Below are 13,242 nucleotides of genomic sequence, written 5' to 3' on the forward strand. Positions count from 1 at the left end.
TTTCATCAAACCCCTCCCAAGATGTTTACCAAGAGGAAATTGTCTTTGCAAATATTAAACCAATTGTACTGGTAATGCAGTGTTTTACTTAAACCTGACAAATCTAAAAATAAGAAACAAAATGGTGTAGAGATTATACAAATGGCATAAAATGAACAAGAAAAATTACGATATATAACAATAATAAAAGAAAATTATGATAAAATATGACTTAAAGATTTTTATAACATCATTTCACAGAACTGTACATATAGGCTACTCAACTTATAACCAAATTGTGTTACGTCCGGTCTGTTGGAACCAATCATGGTCGTAAGTCAAGCACTAGCTGTACTAAGATGACAATAAGAGCAGGTAAATACTACTGAATTTGTCCCTATAGAGAGTCACAGATCTTCACCAGAAAAGTTTCAGGGCTGTGGTGGTTCAAGACTTCCAGTTAAAATTCTGGTGGGAGGGAACTGGAAACAGCTGTTTCCTATCTTTATGTTAATATGTGGGGTTCTTAAATTCTAGTTCATGAATAAAGGAGACCACGGATGAGTTTTAGGAAAACAATCTCAAGTTCTACCTCTAAACTCTATAAAACCTGCATGCATGAGCTTTTCTGGAGAGACCTCCATAGCTTTCATGGCTATCAATGACACATGCCTTTCGTGTGAAGCCAAGGTGACCAACTGGCGTCCAAACCAGCACCTCAAATTACTTGACTCCTGCATGGGTCTCTTCCCGGCTCTGAATTTAGTTTCCATCAGACGAGCTGGCTCGTCTTCATGCCATCTCCCACTCATGTTCCCGCCCAACTTCCTTGATCTTAGAGATCACCCACATCCATTTAGGGTTCCTGGTGCAGCCTCTATATATAAGCTTTGCCCACCCGCTGTACTAACCAAGAGTTGGTTTGAGTGTGCTAACAGGCGGACTGAAGCTCCCCCAACCACCCGCCCTCCTCCGGCTGCGCGAGACGCTACTAGTAGGCGGGGCGGGCCTTTGCGCGCGCCAGCGTCTGGGAACAGCTTTACGATATATTGACGTCCATTTTACGACAAGCGGGGTTGCTTTGTGGCTCTCAACTTTCCCCCGAGGTCCGAGTTGGTCGCCACATTGTTTATAGTGGCTGCAGCTTCGACGGCTGAGAAATGAGGCAGAAGCGGAAAGGTGCGCAAGGGAGGGAGGGGAAGAGAGGGTGCGGGGCTGGCGGGAACGGCACGAACACCTGGGCTGTCGGATGCTGAACCCAGTTCTTCCCACCGGAGCCCGCTGCCTGATCCAGAAGCTCCGCCTGGAGTCAGCCTTTCAGTCGGCTCCAGCCGCCTGCCTTGGCGTTTTACCTGTAGAGCTTTTTAGATCTTTCTCCAAGTACTCTCGTTCTATTTGTCAGACAGTTGGTGTCTTTTGCGTAAATGGCAGGAAAAGCTTTATTCTACAAGGTATGCCCTCCAAGTAGTTAACGTGATCGGTCGATTCAGCTCGTTCTCGGACTCTATTAAGGTTTTGTTTGAGGACACATTGCACCTGGACTTCTTTCTCGTTTTGTTTTGAGCTTTTTTTTTTTTTTTCAAGTCGTAAGTTAAAAACAACCCCGAATTGGGTTCTGTGGGACAGTTATGCCCATTTCTTTTAACCTCCCGAGTTAACATGGAGCGATTCTATCTTTAGCTTCCCAATTTGACGGAGTAAAATTTCAAGTATTTTCTCACAGCTTTTAGGCTTTGTACACTAGTTTTAACAGTTCAACTCACAGTAATGATGCTTATAATAATAACTGCGCCTTTTACTGAGCCTCTGCTAAGTATTTTGAAGTCGACATCGGCTTCGTTTTTTAGATCAAGTTGAGATTCAGAGTTAAATGACTTTCGCCGCCCAAAATTATTTTGGTTGATCAGGCTGTCTTTATAAACCCAAAAAACATATTTTAAAAATCTCTTTTTAATCACTATGCTTCTTGACATCAACTGCATTTCCCCCCCCTTTTTGACAGAGAGAGAGAGAGACACAGATAGGAAGAGAGATGAGAATCAGTTCTTCGTTGAGGCTCATGAGTTGTTATTTGTTTTTCTCATTTGTGCCTTGACGGGGCGGGGGGGGGGGGGAGGCACGCTACAGCGGAGCGCCCTTGCTCAAGCCAGCGATCTCGGGGTTTCGAACCTGGGTCCTCCGCCCCTCATTCTGATGCTCTATCCACTGCGCCACTGCTTGGTCAGGTTGTAATTTATCTTTATTTAAATTTTTTTTTATTTTTTGTATTTTTCTGAAGATGGAAACGGGAGGCAGTCAGACAGACTCCCGCATGCGCCCGACCGGGATCCACCCAGCAAGCCCACCAGGGGGCGATGCTCTGCCCATCTGGGGCATCGCTCTGTTGCAACCAGAGCCGTTCTAGCGCCTGAGGCAGAGGCCATGGAGTCATCCTCACTGCCCGGGCCAACTTTTTGCTTCAATGGAGCCTTGGCTGTGGGAGGGGAAGAGAGAGACAGAGAGGAAGGAGAGGGGGAGGGGTGGAGAAGCAGATGGGCGCTTCTCCTGTGTGCCCTGGCCGGGAATCGAACCCGGGACTCCTGCACGCCAGGCCGGCGCTCTACCACTGAGCCAACCGGCCAGGGCCAGGTTGTAATTTATTTTTCTTTATTGAACTCTCAGAAAGCCTGTATTGTGGGTTAGGCAATGCTTCTTCAAACGAAGATAGGTAATTCTTCTACCTAACATTGTTCCTCTGGCTTGTCATTTGTTTCGCTTGTCCAAACCCTGCCCTTTCGTTAAAAACCCCTGTGCTTTTTCCTCTATGAAGTCTTTTCTTACTAATTTAATTCTCCAGCTGATTCTTGATACACTCAAGGGCTATACAAGTGGGTTTCAAATCTTTATTTTTATCACGTGAAATCCCTTTTCCCTCCAAATGAATTCTTAGCAGAAACTCAGCATTAGTATAGGTGAAACCTGAGTAACTTTGGTTGAAATGGAGAGACTCTCCCTTTTCCTCTTCTCCCCCCTTCCTCTGTCTCCACGGCCACCCCTACTTCTGTTACGTGGCCCATGAAGTGCCTTTGTGGAACTCGGAAGTGCTCAGTTATGTGATTTGGAAAACGTTTAGCTTTTGATTACAGATGGGCTTTGTTTCCTCTGAGATTGTTTTGTGTGTGTTTACCTTGCCCTTGAAATTAGAGGCAGCTTGGTACAGTGAAAAGAAAAACATGGAAGTTGTGGAGAAAAGACCTGGATTTGAGTTTTAACCATGCCGTTTGCAGTGGCATCTTAACTTGCCTTAATTTTTCACATCTGTGATGTGGGGTAACAATACTTACCTTACGGTGTTGTGAGGTTTCAAATGAAATACAGTAAATGGAAGGGCTCCATAGACTTTTCAGGGTTTCTCATCTATGCTCCTTTCTGGTGACTTTATTATCATTGAACCCCAGCTTTCTTTACGGACAGGAGGCATGCTTGCTAATTGCTCCCAAGCTGAAATCCCACAGCTTTTATCGCTGAAGATAGATTCATATTGGTCTGACTTGGCTAGGTGCGGCTACTTGAACCAATCAACTATAATTTCAGGGATGGGGTCACGTAAGAACATGTCATCTTCTGCTCTTTCTTGCCTTTCAGATGAGAAGGGGAGCCTCAGTTGCCATGAAAGGGTTGTGATGGTGGACAGACCATATCTTATAAAATCCTTAGACAAGTATAAACCCATGGCTTTTCTTTTTTTTATTTTTTTATTTTATTTTTTTTTGCATTTTTCTGAAGCTGGAAACAGGGAGAGACAGTCAGACAGACTCCCACATGCGCCCGACCGGGATCCACCCGGCACACCCACCAGGGGGCGATGCTCTGCCCATCCTGGGCGTCGCCATGTTGTGACCATCCTGGGGGTCGCCATGTTGCGACCAGAGCCACTCTAGCGCCTGAGGCAGAGGCCATAGAGCCATCCCCAGCGCCCGGGCCATCTTTGCTCCAATGGAGCCTTGGCTGCAGGAGGGGAAGAGAGAGACAGAGAGGAAAGCGCGGCGGAGGGGTGGAGAAACAAATGGGCGCTTCTCCTGTGTGCCCTGGCCGGGAATCGAACCCGGGTCCTCTGCACGCTAGGCCGATGCTCTACCGCTGAGCCAACTGGCCAGGGCTGGCTTTTCTATTACAAAGTAAATACTATTTCTGTAGATATCTAGGTTTGAGTTTCAGCTTCACCCCTGGATGGCGTTTTCATGGGACAGGCAAATATTCTTGTTCAATCTATCTCACTGACAATCAAATGAAATAAAGCATATAAATGTCATTACAAGTTGGGAGATAAAGGGAAGCTGTTTTAATTGCTTTGGTCCTTTCCTGTGCAATTTGGTTTCTCCTCATGGTTGTCTTTATCATTCCCATGGTATATGTACTTCTAAAGAGCTTTTCCCATATATAGGTGTGGGGCAGCTGTGTTAGGCTTGCTCACTGGTTTACTGGCTTCAGGCACTTTGCCTGATTGGTGCTGGTGTGTGAGCATGTGGCTGCACCACGTGTGTATGGCCTAGATAAGGCTATGGGTACTTGCACTCTGGAGATTGTGCATTGTAGATTGCCTGCCCGCCACCCCCCCTCCCCCACCCCCGTGAGGGACCATTCTTGCTGTGTGCCTGAGAAGCGGTTCTCCACCCCGCCTAAGGTTTTTTCCTCTGGTGGGTTTGTCCGCCCTTGTGAGACTTTATTAAATGGAATGACCCAGCGCTTTCTGGCTCCGCAGTTTCTCTACCATCTGCCGGAATCCAATTGGACCTGCCTGGCCTTGGCCACTGGCATTACATAGGTGAAGCCAGGTTTAAGTTAAAAATACAAATGATATATTGTAAACAGTAGACTTTTAAGTTTCTTGTGAACCGTAGCTATTTATTTGCCATAGTTGGAATGATTTTTTTTTTCCATTTTTCTGAAGCTGGAAACGGGGAGGCAGTCATACAGACTCCCGCAGCGCCCAACTGGGATCCACCTGGCACGCCCACCAGGGGGCGATGCTCTGCCCATCTGGGGCATTGCTCTGTTGCGACCAGAACCATTCTAGCACCTGAGGCAGAGGCCACAGAGCTATCCTTAGCATTCGGGCCATCTTTGCTCCAATGGAGCCTTGGCTGCGGGAGGGGAAGAGAGAGAGAGAGAGAGAGGAAGGAGAGGGGGAGGGGTGGAGAAGCAGATGGGCGCTTCTCCTGTGTGTCCTGGCCGGGAATCAAACCCGGGACTCCTGAACGCCAGGCCGACGCTCTACCGCTGAGCCAACCGGCCAGGGCCGGAATGATTTTTGAGGGAAAACTGCTAATAAAATTTTTACTGGTTAAAATGATTTTTTTATATTGTTAAATATTACTTTTCCAGGAGATCTCAGCCCTGCTGAGCTAATGATGCTGACCATAGGAGATGTTATTAAACAACTAATTGAAGCCCACGAACAGGGGAAAGATGTCGACCTAAATAAGTAAGTGGATCTGTAAAAAAGAAGGCAGTCTTTTTTTTTTTTTTTTTTTTTTTTGATGAGAGAGAGAGAAACAGAAACATCAATCTGTTTCTGTATGTGCCCTGCACAGGGATCGAACCAGCAACCTCTGCGTATTGAGATGATACTTGAACAAACTGAGCTTTGCAGTGACCAGGGCGTCTTATTCTTAAGTAGTAGATCTCTCATGATATCAAATTCTACGTGTTTTCTATCTCTTGTTTTATTTCTTTCTTGAGAATTTAGCTTTCTGCTCTGCTACTCATTTATAACAAAGTTGTTTCATAGCCTAGAAATACTAATAGCTTCTAACATTTATTAGGCACTTACTGTTGTATATCCTAGGCAGTGTTAGTAGCACATTGTATGTATTATTTCAGTTGATCCTTTCAAAAACTGTGTGAGATAGGTACTTATTTCCTACCTGATCACATTCTGTTTCTTGGAGTATAGTTACTATACAAGTGCTTGCTTTATAATTGTTAAAGTATGCTTATATGTTTTATGTTGTTTTTATGTGTACAATATTTTATATTAGAAAAAGTTTTTAAATACTTTTATGTAATTCTCCTTTGTTTTTTTGCTTGTTTGATCTAAGACAGTTTGCAACCACCCTCATCCCCATAGATAGTTGGCAGTGCCTGGAGACGTTCATGGTTGGTACAAGAGGAAGAGAGGTGTTAGTGAGTAGAGGCTGAGGGCATTGCAGAGCATCCTGGAGGGCACTGCACCGCGCCACACGCACTGAATCTGATTCCAAATACAGTGGCGCTGAGGGTGCGAAAAGGGTCGGCTCCTTTGAAGATGGGGCACTATTTTGAACGAGACAAAAATGGTGTCATTGTCCTGGGCCCCAGATATTCACAGATGTTAAAGCCACTGTTGTCACTGGATGAAGGGATAGAGAATGACAGGAGTTGATGTTATTTATAGGTCATCCTTTTGGTAGCTTGTCCTTGAAATGTTGTGATCTTGATAACACTAGGTGCTTTACTTGCAGGGTGAAAACCAAGACAGCTGCCAAATACGGCCTTTCAGCACAGCCCCGCCTGGTAGATATCATTGCCGCAGTCCCGCCTCAGTACCGAAAGGTCTTGGTCCCCAAGTTAAAGGCAAAACCCATCAGGACTGCCAGTGGGGTAAGTGCTTCAATTCATGTCATACTGACTGTGTGTATCTGTTCTGCCAGAAATACCTGCCCCCATATAACACTTAGGTAGTGAGGTAGAGGTGGGGAATTCAGGCTAATATAATCTGTATATTATGATTCATGCTGGAATGGAGACGTGTATAGAAAGCTAGGAGGGCCCTGGCTAGGTAATTCAGTTGATAGGAGCATCATCCCAATGTGCCAAGGTTGTGGGTTTGATATCGGGTCAGGGCACATGCAAGAGTCAACCAATGAATGTATACATGAGTGGAGCAACAGATCAGTGTTCCCCTCTGCTGTCCTCCTCCCCCTCCCTCCTTCCCCCCCTTTTTCCCCTCCCTCTTCCCTCCCTCCTTCCTCCTTTCTCCTTCTCCCCTCCTCTTCCCTTCCCCCTCCTTACTCCCTCTCTCCCTCCCCCCTCCCTTCCCATCTCTCCCTTCCCATCTCTCCCTTCCCCCTCTCTCCCTTACCCCCTCTCCTTTTCCCCATCTCTCCCTCCCCTCTCTCCCTCCCCTCTCTCCCTCCCCTCTCTCCCTCCCTCCTCTATTCCTCCCCTTCTCACTTCCCCCTCTCCCTTCCTCTCTCTCTCCCTCCTTCTCCTTCCCTCCTTCCCTCCTTCCCTCCTTCCCTCCTTCCCTTTCTCTCTCCTTCCCTCCTTCCCTCCTTCCCTTTCTCCCTTTTTCCCTCCCTCTCTTCCTCTGTCCCCCTCTCTCTTCCTCTCTTCCTCCTTCTCTCCCTCCCTTCCTCCCTCTCCCTCCCTTCCTCCCTCTCTCCCTCCCTTCCTCCCTCTCTCCCTCCCTTCCTCCTCTCTTCCTCCCTCCTCTCCAAATGAATGTTTTAAAATTTAAAATAAAAGAATGCTCGGAGGGTATAGAGTGGAAAAAAATTATTTGTACTTATAAAAGGTCCTTTTAAAAGATAGGTAGTTAGCGGTGCAGAGTTGTTCTGTATATGGGAACTGAAATGATTGACACAATAGGGAGTGCAGTGGGAATCCAAAGAATGAGACTTCCTTGTGGTAAAAGGGTCTTGGGGAAGCCCAGTAGTAAGTGTGGAGCTTTCTTAAAAACATCACAGATGCTCATATAAGCAGAGAAGAGCAGGCTGAACAGGAATGGGAGCGAGGGCACAGGGAAGGGAGACACAGATAGAGATGATGTGTGTCAGTGGGAACAGTTAGTACACCAGACTGACTGGATTGAAAGTTTGTTTGAAATCTGCTTGTAAAAGAGCTTAAATGTCCAACAGAGAAACTGGACGATAGGAAACTGCTAAAGATTTTTGAGAAAAGAAGTGCTATGAACAAAAGAGATTTTCAGAAAATTACTTTGGCTAGAAGATACAGGGTAGTTTGGAGACAAAGACTAGTAGGATACTCTTGGTTTCACGCAGATGTGAAGTGTTAAGAGCTTGAGTTAGGGTAGGGGCTGTAGGAGAAGAATGAGTGTGAGAGAGGATTTGGACCCTCAAAGTATGGTACCCAGAATTGAATTCTGTGTTCCTGATGTGATCTAAGAAGTACATTCTGTTATTTGAATAGGATATTATTATATTTCTAGTAATTGCACCTTGTGTTGACAGTCGTTTGGTGGCCATATCTCCTGGATTATATGTATTACAGTTGTGGCTATTTATACCCCAGAACTTTCACACACAGTGTACCACCAATCCTGGTCTCTTCTCCTTCCTACTTAAGTGTTTTTGTTTTGTTTTGTCTGTACCTAGTGTAAGGGCTCTTTAAGAAAAACCAGTATTTCCAGATGACTCACCGCCCCTCCCCCCTTTTCCCTCAAGGACAATCACTTTTAACTCTTAGCTGATTTCTTGGCATTTACTTCCACATTCCTAAATAATATGCTATATAGGTAAGTTTTGAAATCTTGATTTTGGGCATTATGTAGGAGCTTGCCCCTATGGAAAACAGATTGAGCAACCTTTCAGCCTGATGTACTGGCTTTTATGACACCATTCTCTCTACTCCTCTTACCTCTGATTATTTCTCTCTTTGATGGTTACTCTAATTCAGGGGTCCCCAGACTTTTTACACAGGGGGCCAGTTCACTGTCCCTCAGACCGTTGGAGGGCCGCCACATACAGTGCTCCTCTCACTGACCACCAGCGAAAGAGATGCCCCTTCGGAAGTGTGGTGGGGGCCGGATAATGGCCTCGGGGCCGCAGTTTGGGGACGCCTTCTCTAATTCCTGCCTCTAAAAATTGATGTTTTCTAGTGGTCCTGAGCCCACAGTTTTTAGTACTCTACTTGCTTTTTTTTTTGGTGATCTCATTCATTGACATTTTAAGTATTGCCATTTGCTTACTCCCAGCTTTGACATCTTCCCAAGCTTCAGGTTCGTGTCAGATTGCCTGTTAGACATCTCTCCTTTGCATGTAGACCCTTTGTTGTAACATAACCCAAACTTACCTCAGATGTCTCATTCGTTTTCCTTGTCCATGTTAGTTCCCAGTGCCCCCATTCACTCAGTTTACAAACAATGTGAAATACACTGTCCATTTCTACCACCACTAGTAGGAATATTTTGGCCTTTGTCATTTCTCATTTAGATGATTTCAGTCATATCTTTTTTACTTTTTTGTTGAAGGATTGAGAGAGAGACTGACAGGAAGGGAGGGAGATGAAAAGCATCAACTTAATAGTTGTGGCACCTTAGTTGTTCATCGATTGCTTTCTCATATGCCTTGAGGAGGGCGGGTGGCTCCAGCTGAGCCAGTGACACCTTGCTCAAGCCATTGACCTTGAGTTCAAGTCAGCAACCTTTGGGCTCATGCCAGTGACCATGGTGTCATTTTGTGATACCATGCTCAAGCCAGTGAGCCCAGGCTCAAGCTTGTGACCTTGGGGTTTTGAACCTGGGTCCTCAGGATCCCAAGTAAACACTATCCACTGCACCACTGCCTAGTCAGGCTATTTCAGTCATTTCTTAACCAGTCTACTTGTCTGGCCTGTACCAAATCTGTCTTCCACAGTGTCACCAGAGTGAGCTATTAAAAATATCAGAAGTACACAATTGATTTTCTCCCTCCCTCCTTCCTTCATTGCGTTTACATAGATTCTAGTGTCTCCCCAATGCATCACCCCTCCCCCGTATTCCCTTCAAGATCTCCCTTACCCCCCTCCCACCAGCTCCCTCCCCCTTTCCCGTCAGGTTTAATTCCATTCCTCAGTTCACATTGTTCCTTGGGTTCCTCAGATGAGTGAGGTCATATGATTTTTTTTTTTTTCCTCTGCCTGGCTTATTTCACTTAACATAATAGTTGCCAGGTCCATCCATGTTGTTGCAAAAGGTAATATTTCCTTCTTTTCATGGCCCCATAGTATTCCATTGTGTATATGTACAACTGCTTTTTAATCCACTCGTCCACTGACGGACACTTTGGCTGTTTTTTGCTATTGTGAACAATGCTGCCATAGACGTGAGGGTGCATTTCTTTTTTGAGTCAGTGCTATGGCATTCTTGGGATATATTCCTATAAGTGGGATAGCTGAGTCAAAAGGCAGTTCCATTTTTAATTTTTTGAGGAATCTCCATTCTGTTTTCTACAGTGGCTGCACCAGTCTGCATTCCCACCAGCAGTGCAGGAGGGTTCCCTTTTCTCCACATCCTCGCCAGCACTTATTCTGTTGTTTTGTTGATGAGTGCCATTCTGACTGGTGTGAAGTGGTATCTCATTGTGGTTTTAATTTGCATTTCTCTAATGATTAGTGATGTTGAACATTTTTCATCTGTCTATTGGCCATCTGTATGTCCTCTTTGGAGAACTGTTTATTTATTTCTTTTACCCATTTTTTGATTGGATTGTTAATCTTCCTGGTGTTGAATTTTACAAGTTCTTTATAAATTTTGGTTATTAACCCCTTATCAGACGTATTGTCAAATATGTTCTCCCATTGTGTGGTTTGTCTTTTTATACTGTTCATATTGTCTTTAGCTGTGCTAAAGCTTTCTAGTTTGATATAGTCCCATTTGTTTATCCTGCTTTTATTTCACTTGCTCGTGGAGATAAATCAGCAAATATATTGCTGCGAGAGATGTCGGAGAGCTTACTGCCTATGTTTTCTTCTAAGATGCTTATGGTTTCACGGCTTACATTTAAGTCTTTTATCCATTCTGAGTTTATTTTTGTGAATGCTGTAAGTTGGTGGTCTAGTTTCATTTTTTTACAGGTAGCTGTCCAGTTTTTCCAACACCATTTGTTAAAGAGACTGTCTTTACTCCATTGTATGCCTTACCTCCTTTGTCAAATATCAATTGTCCATAAAGGTGTGGGTTTATTTCTGGGTTCTCTGTTCTGTTCCATTGATCTATGTGCCTGTTCTTATGCCAGTACCAAGCTGTTGAGTACAATGGCCTTGTAGTATAGCTTGATATCAGGAAGTGTGATACCTCCCACTTTATTCTTCTTTTTCAAGATTGCTGAGGCTATTTGTGTTCTTTTTTGGTTCCATATAAATTTTTGGATTATGTGTTCTATATCTTTGAAATATGTCATTGGTATTTTAATAGGAATTGCATTGAATTTATAAATTGCTTTGGGTAATATAGACATTTTAATGATGTTTATTCTTCCTAACCATGAACACGGTATATGCTTCCACTTGTGTTTATCTTCCTAGATTTCTTTTATTAATGTTTTCTAATTTTCCGAGTACAAGTCTTTAACCTCCTTGGTTAAATTTATTCCTAGGTACTTTATTTTTTTAGTTGCAGTAGTGAAGGGGATTGTTTCCTTAATTTCTCTTTCTGAAGTTCATTGTTGGTTTTTAAAAATGCCTCTGATTTCTATGTATTAATTTTATACCCTGCTACCTTGCTGAATTCATTTATCAGGTTCAGTAGTTTTTTGACTGCGACTTTAGGGTTTTCTATATACAGTATCGTATCATCTGTAAATAATGATAGTTTTACTTCTTCTTTTCCAATTTGGATGCCTTTTATTTCTTCTTTTTGTCTGATTACTGTGGCTAGGACTTCCAGAACTATGTTGAATAAGAGTGGTGAAAGGGGGCACCCCTGCCTTGTTCCTGATATTAAGGAGATTGCTTTTAATTTTAGCCCATTGAGTATGATGTTGGCTGTGGGTTTGTCATAGATGGCCTTTATCATGTTGAGGTATGTTCCCTGTATTCCCACTTTGCTGAGAGTTTTGATCATGAATGGGTGCTGGATTTTATCAAATGCTTTTTTTGCATCTATTGAAATTATCATGTGTTTTCTCTCCTTCCTTTTATGTGACGAATCACATTGATTGATTTACAAATATTGTACCAGCCTTGCCTCCCCAGAATAAATCCCACTTGATCTTGCTGTATGATTTTTTTTCATGTATTGCTTGATCCGGTTTGCTAATATTTTGTTGAGGATTTTAGCATCTAAATTCATCAGGGATATTGGCCTATAATTTTCTTTCTTTGTGTTGTCTTTGCCTGGTTTTGGAATCAGAATTATGCTCGCCTCATAAAAGGAGCTTGGAATTCCTTCCTCTTGAATTTTTTGAAATAGCTTGAGAAAGATAGGAGTTAGTTCTTCTTTGAATATTTGGTAGAATTCACTTGTGAAGCCATCAGACCCAGGGCTTTTGTTTGTTGGGAGTTTTTTGATAACTGTTTCTATCTCATTTGTTGTAATCGATCTGTTTAGGTTTTTCTGATTCTTTCAGATTGATTTTTGAAAGATTATATGTTTCAGGGACTTTGTCCATTTCACCTAGGTTGTCTAATTTTTTGGCATACAGTTCTTCATAGTATTTTCTTAAAATCCTTTGTATTTCTGTTATGTCAGTTGTTATTTCTCCATTCTCATTTCTAATTTTATTTATTTGAGTCCTCTCTCTTTTTTCTTGGTGAGTCTGGTTAAAGGTTCATCAATCTTGTTTACCTTTTCAAAGAACCAGCTCCTAGTTTCATTGATCCTCTGTATTGTTTATTTAGCCTCTATGTCATTTATTTCCGTTCTGATCTTTATTATTTTCTTCCTTCTACTAGCTCTGGGCTTTACTTGCTGTTCTTTTTCTAGTTCTTTTAGATGCAGGGTTAGGTTGTTTACTTGAGCTTTTTCTAGCTTCTTAAGGTATGCCTGTAATGCTGTGTACTTCCCTCTCAGTACTGCTTTTGCTGTGTCCCATAAATTTTGAGTTGTTGTATGTTCATTATCATTAGTTTCTAGGAATATTTTTATTTCTTCTTTGATCTCATTGTTAACTCATTTGTTATTTAATAACAGGCTGTTTAGTTTCCATGTGTTAGAGTATGTTCAGTTTTTCTGTTGTGGTTGATTTCTAGTTTAATTCCATTGTGATCAGAGAAAATGCTTGATATGATTTCAATCTTCTTAAATTTGTTGAGACCGCTTTTGTGCCTTAACATGTGGTCTGTCCTGGAGAATGTACCATGAGAACTTAAAAAGAATGTATATTCTGCTGCTTTAGGGTGAAAGGTTCTGAAGATATCTACTAAATCCAGTTGATCTATTGTATGCTTTTAGTCTGCTGTTTCTTTGTTAATTTTCTTCTTGAGGATCTGTCTAGTGATGTTAGTGGGGTATTGAAATCCCCTACTATTATAGTATTGCTGTTGATCTCGCCCTTTAATTCCATCAAAGTCTTCTTTATATAT

At 43.0% G+C, this 13,242-nt stretch overlaps 1 protein-coding gene across 1 annotated transcript in view; it reads left to right on the forward strand.

Annotated features, from left to right (window-relative positions):
* The first annotated feature begins 1,002 nt into the window (after window positions 1-1,002).
* ELP3 (elongator acetyltransferase complex subunit 3) overlaps window positions 1,003-13,242 on the forward strand; it is a 100,981-nt gene continuing 88,741 nt past the window's right edge. The window contains exons 1-3 of the mRNA XM_066278588.1: window positions 1,003-1,158; window positions 5,344-5,443; window positions 6,462-6,600. Coding sequence (XP_066134685.1) covers window positions 1,140-1,158; window positions 5,344-5,443; window positions 6,462-6,600 — 258 coding nt within the window. The 5' untranslated portion in view covers window positions 1,003-1,139. The remainder of the gene's footprint in view (window positions 1,159-5,343; window positions 5,444-6,461; window positions 6,601-13,242) is intronic.

This window comes from Saccopteryx bilineata, chromosome 1 (genome assembly GCF_036850765.1).
Source record: "Saccopteryx bilineata isolate mSacBil1 chromosome 1, mSacBil1_pri_phased_curated, whole genome shotgun sequence".
NCBI classification, from domain to species: domain Eukaryota; kingdom Metazoa; phylum Chordata; class Mammalia; order Chiroptera; family Emballonuridae; genus Saccopteryx; species Saccopteryx bilineata.